Below are 17,448 nucleotides of genomic sequence, written 5' to 3'. Positions count from 1 at the left end.
GTGGGGGGGGGGGGGGGTGGGGGGGGGGGGGGGTGGGGGGGGGGGGGGGTGGGGGGGGGGGGGGGTGGGGGGGGGGGGGGGTGGGGGGGGGGGGGGGTGGGGGGGGGGGGGGGTGGGGGGGGGGGGGGGTGGGGGGGGGGGGGGGTGGGGGGGGGGGGGGGTGGGGGGGGGGGGGGGTGGGGGGGGGGGGGGGTGGGGGGGGGGGGGGGTGGGGGGGGGGGGGGGTGGGGGGGGGGGGGGGTGGGGGGGGGGGGGGGTGGGGGGGGGGGGGGGTGGGGGGGGGGGGGGGTGGGGGGGGGGGGGGGTGGGGGGGGGGGGGGGTGGGGGGGGGGGGGGGTGGGGGGGGGGGGGGGTGGGGGGGGGGGGGGGTGGGGGGGGGGGGGGGTGGGGGGGGGGGGGGGTGGGGGGGGGGGGGGGTGGGGGGGGGGGGGGGTGGGGGGGGGGGGGGGTGGGGGGGGGGGGGGGTGGGGGGGGGGGGGGGTGGGGGGGGGGGGGGGTGGGGGGGGGGGGGGGTGGGGGGGGGGGGGGGTGGGGGGGGGGGGGGGTGGGGGGGGGGGGGGGTGGGGGGGGGGGGGGGTGGGGGGGGGGGGGGGTGGGGGGGGGGGGGGGTGGGGGGGGGGGGGGGTGGGGGGGGGGGGGGGTGGGGGGGGGGGGGGGTGGGGGGGGGGGGGGGTGGGGGGGGGGGGGGGTGGGGGGGGGGGGGGGTGGGGGGGGGGGGGGGTGGGGGGGGGGGGGGGTGGGGGGGGGGGGGGGTGGGGGGGGGGGGGGGTGGGGGGGGGGGGGGGTGGGGGGGGGGGGGGGTGGGGGGGGGGGGGGGTGGGGGGGGGGGGGGGTGGGGGGGGGGGGGGGTGGGGGGGGGGGGGGGTGGGGGGGGGGGGGGGTGGGGGGGGGGGGGGGTGGGGGGGGGGGGGGGTGGGGGGGGGGGGGGGTGGGGGGGGGGGGGGGTGGGGGGGGGGGGGGGTGGGGGGGGGGGGGGGTGGGGGGGGGGGGGGGTGGGGGGGGGGGGGGGTGGGGGGGGGGGGGGGTGGGGGGGGGGGGGGGTGGGGGGGGGGGGGGGTGGGGGGGGGGGGGGGTGGGGGGGGGGGGGGGTGGGGGGGGGGGGGGGTGGGGGGGGGGGGGGGTGGGGGGGGGGGGGGGTGGGGGGGGGGGGGGGTGGGGGGGGGGGGGGGTGGGGGGGGGGGGGGGTGGGGGGGGGGGGGGGTGGGGGGGGGGGGGGGTGGGGGGGGGGGGGGGTGGGGGGGGGGGGGGGTGGGGGGGGGGGGGGGTGGGGGGGGGGGGGGGTGGGGGGGGGGGGGGGTGGGGGGGGGGGGGGGTGGGGGGGGGGGGGGGTGGGGGGGGGGGGGGGTGGGGGGGGGGGGGGGTGGGGGGGGGGGGGGGTGGGGGGGGGGGGGGGTGGGGGGGGGGGGGGGTGGGGGGGGGGGGGGGTGGGGGGGGGGGGGGGTGGGGGGGGGGGGGGGTGGGGGGGGGGGGGGGTGGGGGGGGGGGGGGGTGGGGGGGGGGGGGGGTGGGGGGGGGGGGGGGTGGGGGGGGGGGGGGGTGGGGGGGGGGGGGGGTGGGGGGGGGGGGGGGTGGGGGGGGGGGGGGGTGGGGGGGGGGGGGGGTGGGGGGGGGGGGGGGTGGGGGGGGGGGGGGGTGGGGGGGGGGGGGGGTGGGGGGGGGGGGGGGTGGGGGGGGGGGGGGGTGGGGGGGGGGGGGGGTGGGGGGGGGGGGGGGTGGGGGGGGGGGGGGGTGGGGGGGGGGGGGGGTGGGGGGGGGGGGGGGTGGGGGGGGGGGGGGGTGGGGGGGGGGGGGGGTGGGGGGGGGGGGGGGTGGGGGGGGGGGGGGGTGGGGGGGGGGGGGGGTGGGGGGGGGGGGGGGTGGGGGGGGGGGGGGGTGGGGGGGGGGGGGGGTGGGGGGGGGGGGGGGTGGGGGGGGGGGGGGGTGGGGGGGGGGGGGGGTGGGGGGGGGGGGGGGTGGGGGGGGGGGGGGGTGGGGGGGGGGGGGGGTGGGGGGGGGGGGGGGTGGGGGGGGGGGGGGGTGGGGGGGGGGGGGGGTGGGGGGGGGGGGGGGTGGGGGGGGGGGGGGGTGGGGGGGGGGGGGGGTGGGGGGGGGGGGGGGTGGGGGGGGGGGGGGGTGGGGGGGGGGGGGGGTGGGGGGGGGGGGGGGTGGGGGGGGGGGGGGGTGGGGGGGGGGGGGGGTGGGGGGGGGGGGGGGTGGGGGGGGGGGGGGGTGGGGGGGGGGGGGGGTGGGGGGGGGGGGGGGTGGGGGGGGGGGGGGGTGGGGGGGGGGGGGGGTGGGGGGGGGGGGGGGTGGGGGGGGGGGGGGGTGGGGGGGGGGGGGGGTGGGGGGGGGGGGGGGTGGGGGGGGGGGGGGGTGGGGGGGGGGGGGGGTGGGGGGGGGGGGGGGTGGGGGGGGGGGGGGGTGGGGGGGGGGGGGGGTGGGGGGGGGGGGGGGTGGGGGGGGGGGGGGGTGGGGGGGGGGGGGGGTGGGGGGGGGGGGGGGTGGGGGGGGGGGGGGGTGGGGGGGGGGGGGGGTGGGGGGGGGGGGGGGTGGGGGGGGGGGGGGGTGGGGGGGGGGGGGGGTGGGGGGGGGGGGGGGTGGGGGGGGGGGGGGGTGGGGGGGGGGGGGGGTGGGGGGGGGGGGGGGTGGGGGGGGGGGGGGGTGGGGGGGGGGGGGGGTGGGGGGGGGGGGGGGTGGGGGGGGGGGGGGGTGGGGGGGGGGGGGGGTGGGGGGGGGGGGGGGTGGGGGGGGGGGGGGGTGGGGGGGGGGGGGGGTGGGGGGGGGGGGGGGTGGGGGGGGGGGGGGGTGGGGGGGGGGGGGGGTGGGGGGGGGGGGGGGTGGGGGGGGGGGGGGGTGGGGGGGGGGGGGGGTGGGGGGGGGGGGGGGTGGGGGGGGGGGGGGGTGGGGGGGGGGGGGGGTGGGGGGGGGGGGGGGTGGGGGGGGGGGGGGGTGGGGGGGGGGGGGGGTGGGGGGGGGGGGGGGTGGGGGGGGGGGGGGGTGGGGGGGGGGGGGGGTGGGGGGGGGGGGGGGTGGGGGGGGGGGGGGGTGGGGGGGGGGGGGGGTGGGGGGGGGGGGGGGTGGGGGGGGGGGGGGGTGGGGGGGGGGGGGGGTGGGGGGGGGGGGGGGTGGGGGGGGGGGGGGGTGGGGGGGGGGGGGGGTGGGGGGGGGGGGGGGTGGGGGGGGGGGGGGGTGGGGGGGGGGGGGGGTGGGGGGGGGGGGGGGTGGGGGGGGGGGGGGGTGGGGGGGGGGGGGGGTGGGGGGGGGGGGGGGTGGGGGGGGGGGGGGGTGGGGGGGGGGGGGGGTGGGGGGGGGGGGGGGTGGGGGGGGGGGGGGGTGGGGGGGGGGGGGGGTGGGGGGGGGGGGGGGTGGGGGGGGGGGGGGGTGGGGGGGGGGGGGGGTGGGGGGGGGGGGGGGTGGGGGGGGGGGGGGGTGGGGGGGGGGGGGGGTGGGGGGGGGGGGGGGTGGGGGGGGGGGGGGGTGGGGGGGGGGGGGGGTGGGGGGGGGGGGGGGTGGGGGGGGGGGGGGGTGGGGGGGGGGGGGGGTGGGGGGGGGGGGGGGTGGGGGGGGGGGGGGGTGGGGGGGGGGGGGGGTGGGGGGGGGGGGGGGTGGGGGGGGGGGGGGGTGGGGGGGGGGGGGGGTGGGGGGGGGGGGGGGTGGGGGGGGGGGGGGGTGGGGGGGGGGGGGGGTGGGGGGGGGGGGGGGTGGGGGGGGGGGGGGGTGGGGGGGGGGGGGGGTGGGGGGGGGGGGGGGTGGGGGGGGGGGGGGGTGGGGGGGGGGGGGGGTGGGGGGGGGGGGGGGTGGGGGGGGGGGGGGGTGGGGGGGGGGGGGGGTGGGGGGGGGGGGGGGTGGGGGGGGGGGGGGGTGGGGGGGGGGGGGGGTGGGGGGGGGGGGGGGTGGGGGGGGGGGGGGGTGGGGGGGGGGGGGGGTGGGGGGGGGGGGGGGTGGGGGGGGGGGGGGGTGGGGGGGGGGGGGGGTGGGGGGGGGGGGGGGTGGGGGGGGGGGGGGGTGGGGGGGGGGGGGGGTGGGGGGGGGGGGGGGTGGGGGGGGGGGGGGGTGGGGGGGGGGGGGGGTGGGGGGGGGGGGGGGTGGGGGGGGGGGGGGGTGGGGGGGGGGGGGGGTGGGGGGGGGGGGGGGTGGGGGGGGGGGGGGGTGGGGGGGGGGGGGGGTGGGGGGGGGGGGGGGTGGGGGGGGGGGGGGGTGGGGGGGGGGGGGGGTGGGGGGGGGGGGGGGTGGGGGGGGGGGGGGGTGGGGGGGGGGGGGGGTGGGGGGGGGGGGGGGTGGGGGGGGGGGGGGGTGGGGGGGGGGGGGGGTGGGGGGGGGGGGGGGTGGGGGGGGGGGGGGGTGGGGGGGGGGGGGGGTGGGGGGGGGGGGGGGTGGGGGGGGGGGGGGGTGGGGGGGGGGGGGGGTGGGGGGGGGGGGGGGTGGGGGGGGGGGGGGGTGGGGGGGGGGGGGGGTGGGGGGGGGGGGGGGTGGGGGGGGGGGGGGGTGGGGGGGGGGGGGGGTGGGGGGGGGGGGGGGTGGGGGGGGGGGGGGGTGGGGGGGGGGGGGGGTGGGGGGGGGGGGGGGTGGGGGGGGGGGGGGGTGGGGGGGGGGGGGGGTGGGGGGGGGGGGGGGTGGGGGGGGGGGGGGGTGGGGGGGGGGGGGGGTGGGGGGGGGGGGGGGTGGGGGGGGGGGGGGGTGGGGGGGGGGGGGGGTGGGGGGGGGGGGGGGTGGGGGGGGGGGGGGGTGGGGGGGGGGGGGGGTGGGGGGGGGGGGGGGTGGGGGGGGGGGGGGGTGGGGGGGGGGGGGGGTGGGGGGGGGGGGGGGTGGGGGGGGGGGGGGGTGGGGGGGGGGGGGGGTGGGGGGGGGGGGGGGTGGGGGGGGGGGGGGGTGGGGGGGGGGGGGGGTGGGGGGGGGGGGGGGTGGGGGGGGGGGGGGGTGGGGGGGGGGGGGGGTGGGGGGGGGGGGGGGTGGGGGGGGGGGGGGGTGGGGGGGGGGGGGGGTGGGGGGGGGGGGGGGTGGGGGGGGGGGGGGGTGGGGGGGGGGGGGGGTGGGGGGGGGGGGGGGTGGGGGGGGGGGGGGGTGGGGGGGGGGGGGGGTGGGGGGGGGGGGGGGTGGGGGGGGGGGGGGGTGGGGGGGGGGGGGGGTGGGGGGGGGGGGGGGTGGGGGGGGGGGGGGGTGGGGGGGGGGGGGGGTGGGGGGGGGGGGGGGTGGGGGGGGGGGGGGGTGGGGGGGGGGGGGGGTGGGGGGGGGGGGGGGTGGGGGGGGGGGGGGGTGGGGGGGGGGGGGGGTGGGGGGGGGGGGGGGTGGGGGGGGGGGGGGGTGGGGGGGGGGGGGGGTGGGGGGGGGGGGGGGTGGGGGGGGGGGGGGGTGGGGGGGGGGGGGGGTGGGGGGGGGGGGGGGTGGGGGGGGGGGGGGGTGGGGGGGGGGGGGGGTGGGGGGGGGGGGGGGTGGGGGGGGGGGGGGGTGGGGGGGGGGGGGGGTGGGGGGGGGGGGGGGTGGGGGGGGGGGGGGGTGGGGGGGGGGGGGGGTGGGGGGGGGGGGGGGTGGGGGGGGGGGGGGGTGGGGGGGGGGGGGGGTGGGGGGGGGGGGGGGTGGGGGGGGGGGGGGGTGGGGGGGGGGGGGGGTGGGGGGGGGGGGGGGTGGGGGGGGGGGGGGGTGGGGGGGGGGGGGGGTGGGGGGGGGGGGGGGTGGGGGGGGGGGGGGGTGGGGGGGGGGGGGGGTGGGGGGGGGGGGGGGTGGGGGGGGGGGGGGGTGGGGGGGGGGGGGGGTGGGGGGGGGGGGGGGTGGGGGGGGGGGGGGGTGGGGGGGGGGGGGGGTGGGGGGGGGGGGGGGTGGGGGGGGGGGGGGGTGGGGGGGGTAGTTCCTGAACATCTGGAGAGCCGCAGGTTCCCTACCCCTGATCTAGGGCAGTGGTTCTCAACCTTCCTAATGCCGTGACCCTTTAATACAGTTCCTCATGTTGTGGTGACCCCCAACCCTAACATTTATCCATTTTACAGATGGAGACCACTGATGCAGAGAGTCTTAGGCGACCCCTGTGAAAGGGTCATTCGACCCCCAGGTTGAGAACCACTGATCTAGGGATTGCCTTGTGCATTTCCTGTTTTGTCATCTGATTTCCCTGTTCCTCAGTATAGCTTCTTTCTGAAATGAGGCCTTGAATCACAGCTGACTAGATGGAAGTGGGTAATGCCTGGGTAAACTTCCCATGTCATTGTCTTGATGAAGACAGAGGTAGTTCACACATAAGGGGAGACAGGTACTGAAGTGAAGTAACAGGGAGAGCCGTTAGTATGTACCCACACAAGGGCTCCATTTGAAGGTTTTGCTGAAATACAAAGCAGAAGGGTCCCAAATGTTTGTCATTCAGATCTGAAATTCTGTGAAATTCCTTTACATTTTCTTCAAGTAGTAAAACTTTGATGTCTGGAGTTTGCAAGAGACTTTCTGATGTGTGAAGCCTTTTATGTGCGTTGCTGCTTTTCATCTCTTGCGGGAGCTGAGAGGACAATACTGCCACTCCAACATGTAAAGCCTCCTCTGCTTAGTTAGGACTTGGCTAACCAGTTCATAAGGCAAGCAGAAAGAGGTGATTCTGTGTGTGGCTGTTTCCGCCTCCAGCCACTTAAGTCATTATACTTCCTTAATCTAATCTGCATTTATATTTAGGACTTGGCAGGCACTAGGACGTTTTTGGTTTTTTTTAATATAGAGCTCTAATTCTGTTGTGGTGCTTAGGTTCATAAATGTTATTTTCTAGTACCTTGTTAGGCAGACAATATCTAGAGGGTGTGCATTTAAAATTAATCTCAAAATTAGTTTTTTGTTCCAAAAAGGAGCTGTAGAATATGGCATAGTTATAAATGAAGTAGTAGTCTGTACAGGGGTCTCTTTCTATACCTCCGGAAAGTCATTTCCCTCCCCAATTTTTTTGGAAGGGTGATGAAGGAAGAATGGGCCAAGCCTATATTAGTCTATTCCCAATACATTACCAAAAACAACTTTATCGTTTGCCCCCTATGCTACAGAATTGCTGCATGGCCCCCTAGTGGAAGCTCTGGTCCCATCATTACAGTAACTACAGACGGACAATAGAGGATACCAACCATGTTCTCAAGGTTATCACCCTCTTTAACAGGTTATCACCCTCCTCACATACTGCTCTATGGCAGCTGCTTCTATTACCAGGCATGTCCTACGGCTCTGTGCTTGGCAGTTGGATCTACACTTTAAGTCAGTAGTAATGGTGTACCCATTCCAAAGGTGGAAGTCTGTTCAGGTAATGTCTTGACAAGATCCTGGTGAGACTAGAGATCAAAAGAAGGCTATGGCTAAAAATCTGCAGAGAGACTGTACTATAGGAGAACCTTCCCCTCTTATTCCTTTGATTCCTACCACACTTTATCCCAGACCAGATCAAAGGTGGTCCCAATAGTCTAGAACTAGAAGCTCATTTTGGAGGGACTCCCATGCCAATAGATTGTCCCAGTTTCAGTCCTTCAGGTCTGACGTACAGTGGAACCTCGGTTTTCGCTGGTAATCCGTCCGGTGATGTTCGGCGAAAACTGAAACCAGCGAAAACAGAAGCAACGCTGTTTGCGCATGCACTACGTAAACATCTTAGCAAATTTGCGCAGAAAGCGTACATTTATGCAAACGGCGTAACCAAAAATGGAGACGCCTGGCAAAAACCAAGGCAAAAAAAATGGCTGGGGACAACTGGCGAAAACCGAAGGTGACGATTACCAAGGTTCCACTGTATCTGGCAGTCTGTCCAAGCAAGGAAAACCATGATGCCAGGCATCTTTTTTGGAGGGGGTGGGGGGAGCTACAGAAATTCCAAACCCAACAGCTTCAATCCCAAGCAGACTTCTGGATTTGGCAAACCCCCATATTTTTTACAGTTCCCAAGTATGTGAACAGATATGTGATCCACAAGTGCTGCCTCAAGAAGATCCTATGATCTGTCATGAAAGCCTATTTGCACGTTCCAATATTTCCAGGGTATTGCAGGTTTCTCTGGTTTGCCTACAATGACTAGCATTCCAGTTCTCCTTGGCTTACCATCCACCCTTTGAGTCTTCTCCTAGGGTCTTCTAGCAAGCCCTGTGGTCCTGATTTGTTGGTAGTGAATATAAATCCATCCTTATCTGGACAACATGCTGAGCCTGCTCACCAACTTTAGACGAAGCATTCAGGGTCCCCTTAGAACCATTCAGTTCTTGGAGACCCACAACTTTGTTCTGAACAAGGAGAAGAGCAATCTTATCCCATCACAGAGGCTATAACATCTTTGTGTCATTATAGACAGGCACAAGAACATGTTGTTCCTCATGGAATACAAAATATTGAGCTCAGCCAAAAAATGGTCACGCCAAGACCACCCAGTTCATGTCTCTGGAACTCCTTCATGAGGACAGTTCCATGGGCCGCTTCTGCTCCAGACCATTTTAGTGGTTCTCTGACCGTATTAACTAGAAGTACTGCAAAAAGCAACATAACCCAGAACCTAACACTGTTTTTTGAGACAGAGTATGGTCCAGGGGGCCAACCCCAATGAACCAAGACAGGGTCAATCCTACCTCCAAGCGCATACTGTACAACTCCTTAAGGATGTGATTTTGTCAGGCTGGAGAGTTTGCTGCTCAGCGGTCCTGCTGAAAGCACTTGTAAATAGAATGAAAAGATGATGAACATCAACACATTAGAACTCAGAGCCATCAGATAAGCACTTGCCTACTTCCAGTCAGAGGTCCTTACCAGGATGGACAATATTTCAGCCAAGGCCTGTATCAACAAATGGGACTTCCAGGTCATTCATTTTATACTCAGAGATCCAGTTCATGCTTCCTGGGCAGAGCACCGTCTGCAGTCCATCTCAGCGGAACATTTTCAGGGTTCCCTGAACTGCCAGGTGAACTGGCTGAGCAAACAGGCCATCAACAAAAATAAATGGTCCCTAAAGTGGGAGATCTCTCTACAAATTGCAGCCAGGGGTGGGTTTCCAGAGATGGATTTGTTTGTCTTGTCATCCAGCTATCAAGTACCAAGATTCTTTCCCAGATCCCATCACCCTTGGTGAGAGCAAGCAGATGTTCTAGCCCAGGGGTCTGCAATCTGCGGCTCTCCAGATGTCCATGGACTACAATTCCCATCAGCTCCTGCCAGCATGGCCAGTAGCTCTCAGTTCAGCCCCCTTTGATAATTCCAGAAATTTTGGGACCCAGATCCAGAGTGGCTCCATCTGATTATGTGGCTCTTGAAGTCTAGTCTACTTCTCAGGTCACAGAGACCTTTGTGGCCTCCTGAAAGGCCTCTACAAGGCACATCGACTGTCCTATCTGGAAAACCTGTGCAAGGTGTTGCTAATAGAAGCATGTCAGGCCTGGGTCACTTTCTGACCTTTCTACAAGACGACATTCATTTAAAAAAATAGAAATCCTCCCTTTGTTGCTAGATGGCTGCTATAGCCACGGTAACACCTCAGACAGCTGGTGTCCCCTTACCCAGACGTCCTCATAGCTTCCACTTCCACAAAGAGTTCACGCACATCAATCCTCCTATGGCTCACAGATTCCTCTCATGGAGATCTCACATAGTTCTTTCAGCTCTCACTAAACCTCCTTTTGAACCCCTAAGCGTTCACATGAAGCCTACCTTCCTCAAGGTGATGGCTTCAGCCAGGAGAGAAAGGGAACTGTGAGCCTTAGCGACTGGAGTAGGACTATGTGTCTTCCACAAGGACAAGGTGGTACTTTGTCAGAACCCCACCTTTACTTTCAAGGTGAACTCTGTCTTCCATAGAAGTCACAAGATTCCTTTCTTTGCCCCCAAACTAACTACTGTCATGCAAGTTGCTTGGAAAGTGAGGAGGGAGGTGTTGTGTTTGGCTTTTCCTCCTGTAGCACCACCCCCTCACAAAATTCCAGAGGTATCCTGAGACTCAAAAAGGTTGCAGACCCTGCCCCAAACGAACAAGAAATCTTAGTGCGTTCCACTTTAGGTTTGGGTGCAGCCTTTTTGTGTGGCCTGATCCACCAGATAAGGACTGGTAGACTAAACTAAGCCACTGTTTCATATTAATAGGGAGATGCAATATTTTCTAAATTGTTGTCTCTTCTGCAGATTTCTGAAAAGGCTGGAATGATATTTGAAATGTGTAGGAACCAACATGTGAATTTAGAATACTAGTTCCACCTAGGACCAAAAACAGTGAATTTTCTAGGCATTTTATCCAGTTTCTCATACACTGTGTAAAATTAATAGCTGATATGTTTCTTGACAGTAGGAGAAATCCTAGTCACCTTTAAGATCATTCCTTCAAGCTGAATGGGTAGGACAGGGTGGAGGACCTCTCAAACCTGATTCAGTGGCTTGAATTGTAGGTGCTGTTGAGTTAACATTTGCTGGCACACCCTGTGTGGAAATGGAACATTAGACCACTGTTGATTTTAAAACAGTTTTGGGTAAAGAAGCTTCAATCATTCTGTATTTTGTAAATGAATTCCAGTTTCAGTTTTGTCAAAATATTCTACTGTAGAAGAAAAGGAGGAGTTTGCATTTATATCCCACCTTTGTCTCCTGTAAAGAGTCTCAAAGCAGTTTACAAACCCCTTTCCCTTCCTCTCCCTACAACAGAAACCTTGTAAACTAGGTGGGACTGATGGAGCTCTGAAAGAACTGTGACTATCTCAAGGTCACCCAGCAGACTTCATGTATAGGAGCTGTGCTGCCGGCAGGGATTGGCTAAGGTGTGGTCAACAAGCAAAGGCATAATCATACCGTCCAGAGTCAAGTCACAGGCAGGAGGTTAGGCAGGAGGTCAGGCAGGCAGGCTGGGAGCCAAAGTTCAGAAGTAGACCAGGTGAAGTGTAGTTTACCAGGAAGTACACTCATTGCACCCAGGTTGATCCAAGCCCAAGGCAGGCCTTAAGTAGGAAACCCCTGCTAACGGGTCCTGGCTCCTATGGCGATTTTGTCCTCTTTGGATGCAGATATCTCTAGCTCACAGAGCTTTCTACCATACCAAGCAGCAATGGGGACACTTCTCCTTTTACACTGTAGCTGCAGCCTTTGTCTTTGTCTCCTTTGTGCAGCTGACTCATTACTCTGCTCATATAAGGCTCCTGATGACTCTACCATCTGCATGGCATCAGGCTTTGCCTCGGCTTGCAGGGAAGGGCTTGAAGCTGGCTCTGATGCCTTCATCTCCTCACAAGGAGTCAGTTCTGGATGCACGGTGTCTTCAGGCTCTACGTCAGAGTTCTCATTGTCCAGGGACTGACTGGCTCATGACAGTAGCAGGGAAACACATCCAGTTCACCAGATAAGAGTCTGCTCATGTGGAGGAGTGGGGAATGAAACCCAGATCACGTTCTCCAGATCTCGGTCCACTGCTCTGGAGAATACTCTCGAATACTACACTACACTGCTCTTGAATACTACACCACACTGGTGTATAGGAACACATAGCAAAATCTTATTTTCAGCTGGCGTATTTGTTATTTACTGTTTGACTTGCATCATTTTCCAAGAGAGTAACTGTAGATGTATGATCTACAGTTAGCTAGCATTGGTGAGTAATTCCTGTGCCATGTATAAAAATAGTTTTGACCTTTAGTATTTCAGAGGCACTATTTCTCACATTTCATTGCTCTTTGCAAGGGAAAGAATGAACAAGAACCTGTGATAATTTCTATGTAATTAAAGCAGTCCTTTAAAATTTATCAGCCGGCAAATCTCATTTGAGGGGGAACTGGATAGAGGCAGAGCCTTAAAATGTTTGTCATGCTGCTTGAAGCAGGGACTGTTTTTAATAGAGCCTTTTTTCCCCCATTCAGGGTTATATATTTTTAAGCGCCTGAACATTGTGGCAGAACGAGGAAAAAGAAGCCCTTCAGTGAATGAGGAGCCCTTTGCTTCGAAGGCCTTTTTCTTCAAGGGTGGCTCTGTGAATGAGGATGACAATGGAAGAGATGAAGAATGAAGCAGAGACCACTTCTATGGTTTCCATGCCCCTCTATGCTGTTATGTATCCTGTCTTTAATGAGGTAACGTGCCTTCAAGTTTACATCTCCACATTTACAGTTGTTGGTTGCCTCTTCAAAATGTCAAATAATACCCCAGCATGCATTATTTATGCTGATATGCCGAAGTTTTCTCACCCAGTCTTCAAACAGCCCTAATGAGTTCTATCTCTTTAGCTTTTTCCTCCCGGCAAGCAACGTCTATAACCTTTAGCTATTTGTTTGCCCCAGTTTCTTCCTTCATTCTGACTCTGTTTTCTGAAAATACAGGCTGGCACGATGCTTCCAGCATTCAGCAAGTTACTGAAATGTAAACTCGGTAGGTCTTAATTAGCGTTCTAGTTTAAGGCAGCCGCAGAATAGAAGGGAGAGTTCCTCACGTTTTGTAGGTTTACAGCGGTGACCTCTGCTGAAAGTCATAAAATCCAGAAACTGCTGGTGGTGTGGGAAACTGGGACTTGGATTTGATTAGTGAAAGTATAGAACAGCCTGTCTTTGGTGATCTTCCCAGAAAAGCCATGCACAAATGGTACATTAACATATGTAAGTGTAGAAAAGTTCCTTTGGCTGTGTAACCATCTTTATAATCCGACAGTCTGTTCAGAAATACAAAATATAGAACCATATTCCTTTTCTCTAATGCGTTCCACTCGTCTATTTCTTTCTTCCCTTCACTTTTGTCACACTTGTGCGGGACAAAGGCACTTTGCTGCTACCGTGTTTCCCCGAATATAAGACAGTGTTTCCCCGAATATAAGACAGTGTCTTATATATTATATATAGCACATCTTTGGGAGCAAAATTTAATATAAGACAGTGTCTTATATTAAATTTTGCTCCCAAAGATGTGCTATGTCTTATTTTCAGGGGATGTCTTATTTTTCCTGTGTTCTGTTCGTCGGGCATGCTTCCAAACAAAAACTTTGCTATGTCTTACTTTCGGGGGATGCCTTATATTTCGCACTTCAGCAAAACCTCTACCATGTCTTATTTTTCGGGGATGTCTTATATTAGGGGAAACAGGGTATGAAGACACTCGTTTGGTAGCACTTGAGTATTTTAACTTCCAGCAGGATATGTTGGTCAGTAACTTTAAGTTCTTGAGGTAGTTCATGGAAACATTTTCGAATTTGGAAAACCCACTACATGCTTATTTTTTTCTTGAAAGCAGTTGTGAATTGGCACTGTATGGCTTTTTAAAAAAACTTATCTGGGTTGGCTGGGAATTTTGGAACTGGAGTCTCAGAACAAAAAAGCGATGGTCCCTTTTGTTTTAATGTAACCGTTTCTTTTTTAATTGCAGTTGGAACGGGTAAATTTATCTGCAGCTCAGACGTTGAGAGCAGCTTTTATTAAGGTAAGAATAATTAAAATTCTCTGTCTAAATGAAACTCACGCAACACTAAAATGTAAGCATCGGATTAAACGATGCCGTGGATTCAGCTTCTGCTCTCCCGTGCTGAATCTATCACTTCTTCTTTTCTCCTTCCCTCCTCCCTGGGGACCAGAAATAAAATTCCTGCTCTAATTAGCAATACAACTTATTGAGACTTGAAGAAAGCCACCTGCCGTGGAGGCCACAGCTCAGCGGTGGAGCACATGCTTTGCGTGCGTAAGGTCCCAGGCGAAATCCTGGCTTCTTAAAGCGAACACTACATTGGATAACATGGCCGAAAGAAGCTTCTCTCAAGGAGTGTGATGATCCTCTGCCAGGCAGAGTAGACGATGTTGATCAGGGGTCTGCAACCTGCGGCTCTCCAGATGTTCATGGAGCACACTTGAGCACAAAAACTGTGCTACATGCACAGAATACCGCACAGTGATGAGGCATCCCAATGTGCTTTACCCCTTCTATCTTCTGGTCCTTTGGCTTTTTCCGTAGCCAACACAGAAACAGCACGCAGGACCATCCCAGGTCTTTCTGTCTTCTTTAAAGTTAAGTGATGAAGTGGGGAGAGTTAATCCCATTATTTGTGTCACCAGAAGAGGCAGATGGAGCAGTCTTGCGGTCCCCTTTTCGCCAAGTTGGAACAATCGCTTTGGGACTAGCAGAGTTCACATCCCTTAAAAGACCAGGGATCAAAGCCCTTCTTTTTTGGGGGGGTGGGCAGGCAGGCAGCAGTAGTATCAGAACTGTTGAAAGGAGGGATGTGAGATGGGCCAATGTTTCCTTCTAGTGTGATTGCTGCTTGACCTGTGTGTGAAGAAAACGACAGCTGTAACTGCTTTCAAGTGTACATGTTTAATCCCAACCAAGTTTCCTGTGGGCGGAAAACTATCCTGCCAGTGCAGGGAGGCGGGACTTCCACTGCTTCCTTCCTCCCAGATCCCCCTGTGTGCCCCTATGCTGTTCCTGGTGATCCATCAGCTCTTAAGAACATGATTTCAGAGGACAGAGGAAGCTGCAGCTTGCAGGTTTACTCCCCTAAGGGCTGCTCCATTTATTTAGGCTCCACCTCAATATTGCACACTTCAAAAGTTTCCATTGCCCTTTCCTTACTAACCTTTTGATCCTTAATTGTAGTTTTCACAGCTCTATATTGCAAAGCACTTGGCTTCACCTTAAACATGGTACACATTCTGTCAGCTAGCGGAGCCAGGCATTCCTTTGTTTATGGATAAAAAGTTGTTTCATTTCTGGTGTTACATTGGCAAGAGTGTTCATCTAGATGTTCTGGTCATGTTATGTTTTTAAACTTTGGAAGAGTGTAACTTGATGGACCTGATATTCTACATTCTGTCACCTTCTCAGTTAAAGTTACAGAAGCAGGAATTTGCCATCACAGGCAGTTTCAGCCAGGGGTTTTTTTTTTGTTTGATTGTTCTTGTTGGTAGGTTTACAGTGGTTTCTGGAAGGCTTTGGCTTCCAGGATCAAATTGCTGCCCTATTTGGCAATTACAGGATTGGTTTTAAAAACACTGACTTGGTCCCATGCCTCAAAAAAGATATTGATCAATTGGAAAGGAAGGACTTGGATGAGTTTAAAAGGTGACTTCAAACGACAAATATGAGTATCTCTTGAATATAATGTGTTGATCTGGAGGCAGGGAGGAGGAGAATATTGAGGGCTGGCAGTCTGAAAAATTACCCCTTTCTAAAGTGGCAGGTTGTGTAATAGAGTAGATCTTTGCCATTTGTGGGTCACAGTTTCACTTGTGGTCCAGTCACATTAAATGGCCTTCAGCTTTCATTTACTCTCACTGTGTTGTTACAATGATTGCCTAGCTAAATTTTGTGGGAAGCTTTGTTTTGCTACTACTCACAGGATTTGTCGTTTGCAGTAATCTAGGGAATGGCTCTCCCATTAAGGAAGAGGCTCTAGTGCCGTGGTGGCGAACCTTTGGCACTCCAGATGTTATGGACTACAATTCCCATCAGCCCCTGCCAGCATGGCAATTGGCCATCTTGGCAGGGGCTGATGGGAGTTGTAGTCCATAACATCTGGAGTGCCAAAGGTTCGCCACCACTGCTCTAGTGTATATGAGACTGCTGTAGAAAATGGAAAAATTCAAGATGTGCTAGACACCACACTTCCTTGGGTCTCATTTCTTCCAGATGAATCAAGGATATGAGACAGCTTCTTGATTCAGGTAGGAAAGAATAGGCTTTCTGTGGTTCTGCTCCTGGGGCTGTGTCACTGGCTTTTTGTTGGTTTGGGATGTGCTGCCTCAGACTGGGTTTTGGTGTAATCAACCACCGGATACCTTCAAACTCTTGTTCTGTGATGAGAAACCAGTATGTGGGTGAGGAAGACAATTTCCCAGTTTTGAATGGATAAAAATTTGGCACCTGTGTTCAGCGCATTCCTGTATAACATAATGTGAATCTTAATCCTTCCTCTGGAGGATTAGCCTTCACTACTATGGTTGGTTTTTAGTGCTTCCCCGTCATGTTGGTACTTCATGCATTTCAGCTTTGGGGGTAGAGAAACCAGTACCATAAAAGCACTTTAAAGAATGTGCAAGATGTAAGAATGAAATGCGTGGCAGGGAAATTGAGTTTTTGCAGCTGACTCTCAGTAGAGTATATCTCGGACGATTAATGTTTTGCTAGCTGTAGGAAAAGTGATGTAACTCATGTAACTAGAAAGATAAGTGAAAACTATGGTAGTAAGTTAAATGTCTGTAATCTTGTGTTGCTTATAATGTATAGGGATTTAATTCCACCGCATAAATCTGTCCCCTTAATTCCAATTAACATAAAAAATGAAAGGTTGTGCCTGATACACAGTATGTCCCATAAGAATGAGTTAAATCATTCATTGGGCAAACGTTGTCAAAGAAAGTATTGATGTCTTCCAAGAAATACAGGTCTCTCTTTTGGGAGGGGGGGGGGCGGGGGATGCTGTATAAAATGGCTAACTTGGCTTGCAAAATATGACAGCTTTTTCTTAGGTTGCTTTTATTTGCTTTCAAAATGTGCATTTGCACATTAAATAAACCAACTGTTCTTGTAAATGCAGGCTGAAAAGGAAAATCCGGGTCTTACACAAGACATCATCATAAAAATACTGGAGAAAAAAAGTGTTGAAGTTAACTTTACAGAGTCTCTTCTGCGCATGGCAGCTGATGATGTAGAAGGTATTTCCTAGAAACTGTTATAAATCTGTCGCTTGGTGATGTTTATCCCAAAATGAAGTTTCTAAAACTTTGACCGGAGATATCTAGGCCAGTGCTTTGTTTCTGCCAGTAAAAGTGAATCCTTGATTGCCAAATGGCGATCGTTGTCTCCCCCACACCCCCAAATATTCTTGGTTTGTGAATAATGTTTATTTAAGGACTCCTCTAAGTTTTAAATGTTTACAGTCCATGTTGCATGGTGGGTGTGTAACTCCTGACTGGAAAAATGTGGAAGCTAAGCCTTTTGGCAGTGTGCTAGTTAAAAAATTTTCTTAAAAGAGCAGAGTAAAATTTTTCACATAAATATACATGTTAAGGCTGAATTAATTGCTCCCAATGGCTATAGAGCAGGAATGTTGAACTCATTTGTTACGAGGGCAGAATATAACATAAATGCGTCTTGATCGGGCTGGGCCTGAGTTGGGGGTGGGGACTACCTTGACTGTTCCCAGAACTGCAGCGGAATTGGGGTGGGGGGTGCCTGGAATGGCAAGCCCACGAGGGTGTAGGGTTGCTGCCTTGAGAGGGCTTATTAGCTTTGTGAGTCAGGTGAGGCAACCCCCCCCCCCCCCCGGCTCGCTCTTGATCTGGCCTAGTGAGCCCACTTGGCAGGCCAGATCAGGAACAAGGGGGAGTTGCCTCAGCAGGCCTGTGGGCCTGTTAAGTCCCCTCAAGGGGCTGGATTTGGCCTCCAAGCCACATGTTTGACACTCCTACTGTAGAGAGTGTCCATGAGCATAAGGCCCATGTCACAAGCTCTGAAGCTTCTCTGATGCACCTGCATATCTGTTCTGCTATACCAGTTATGAGTCAAAGATATTAGCTGTCCAAATGCAATTTT

General features: G+C 60.5%; 1 protein-coding gene across 1 annotated transcript in view; it reads left to right on the top strand.

Annotated features, from left to right (window-relative positions):
* Positions 1 to 17,448, top strand: part of PDCD10 (programmed cell death 10) — a 36,745-nt gene that overhangs the window by 7,953 nt on the left and 11,344 nt on the right. Inside the window, exons 2-4 of the mRNA XM_048506424.1 lie at positions 11,802 to 12,011; positions 13,291 to 13,344; positions 16,451 to 16,568. Of these exons, the coding sequence (XP_048362381.1) occupies positions 11,916 to 12,011; positions 13,291 to 13,344; positions 16,451 to 16,568 (268 nt within the window). The 5' untranslated portion in view covers positions 11,802 to 11,915. The remainder of the gene's footprint in view (positions 1 to 11,801; positions 12,012 to 13,290; positions 13,345 to 16,450; positions 16,569 to 17,448) is intronic.

The sequence above is a fragment of the Sphaerodactylus townsendi genome, linkage group LG08 (genome assembly GCF_021028975.2).
Source record: "Sphaerodactylus townsendi isolate TG3544 linkage group LG08, MPM_Stown_v2.3, whole genome shotgun sequence".
Taxonomy (NCBI): Eukaryota; Metazoa; Chordata; class Lepidosauria; order Squamata; family Sphaerodactylidae; genus Sphaerodactylus; species Sphaerodactylus townsendi.
The sequence above is the reverse complement of the archived record's forward strand: the minus strand, read 5'-3'. Positions and strand labels throughout refer to the sequence as shown.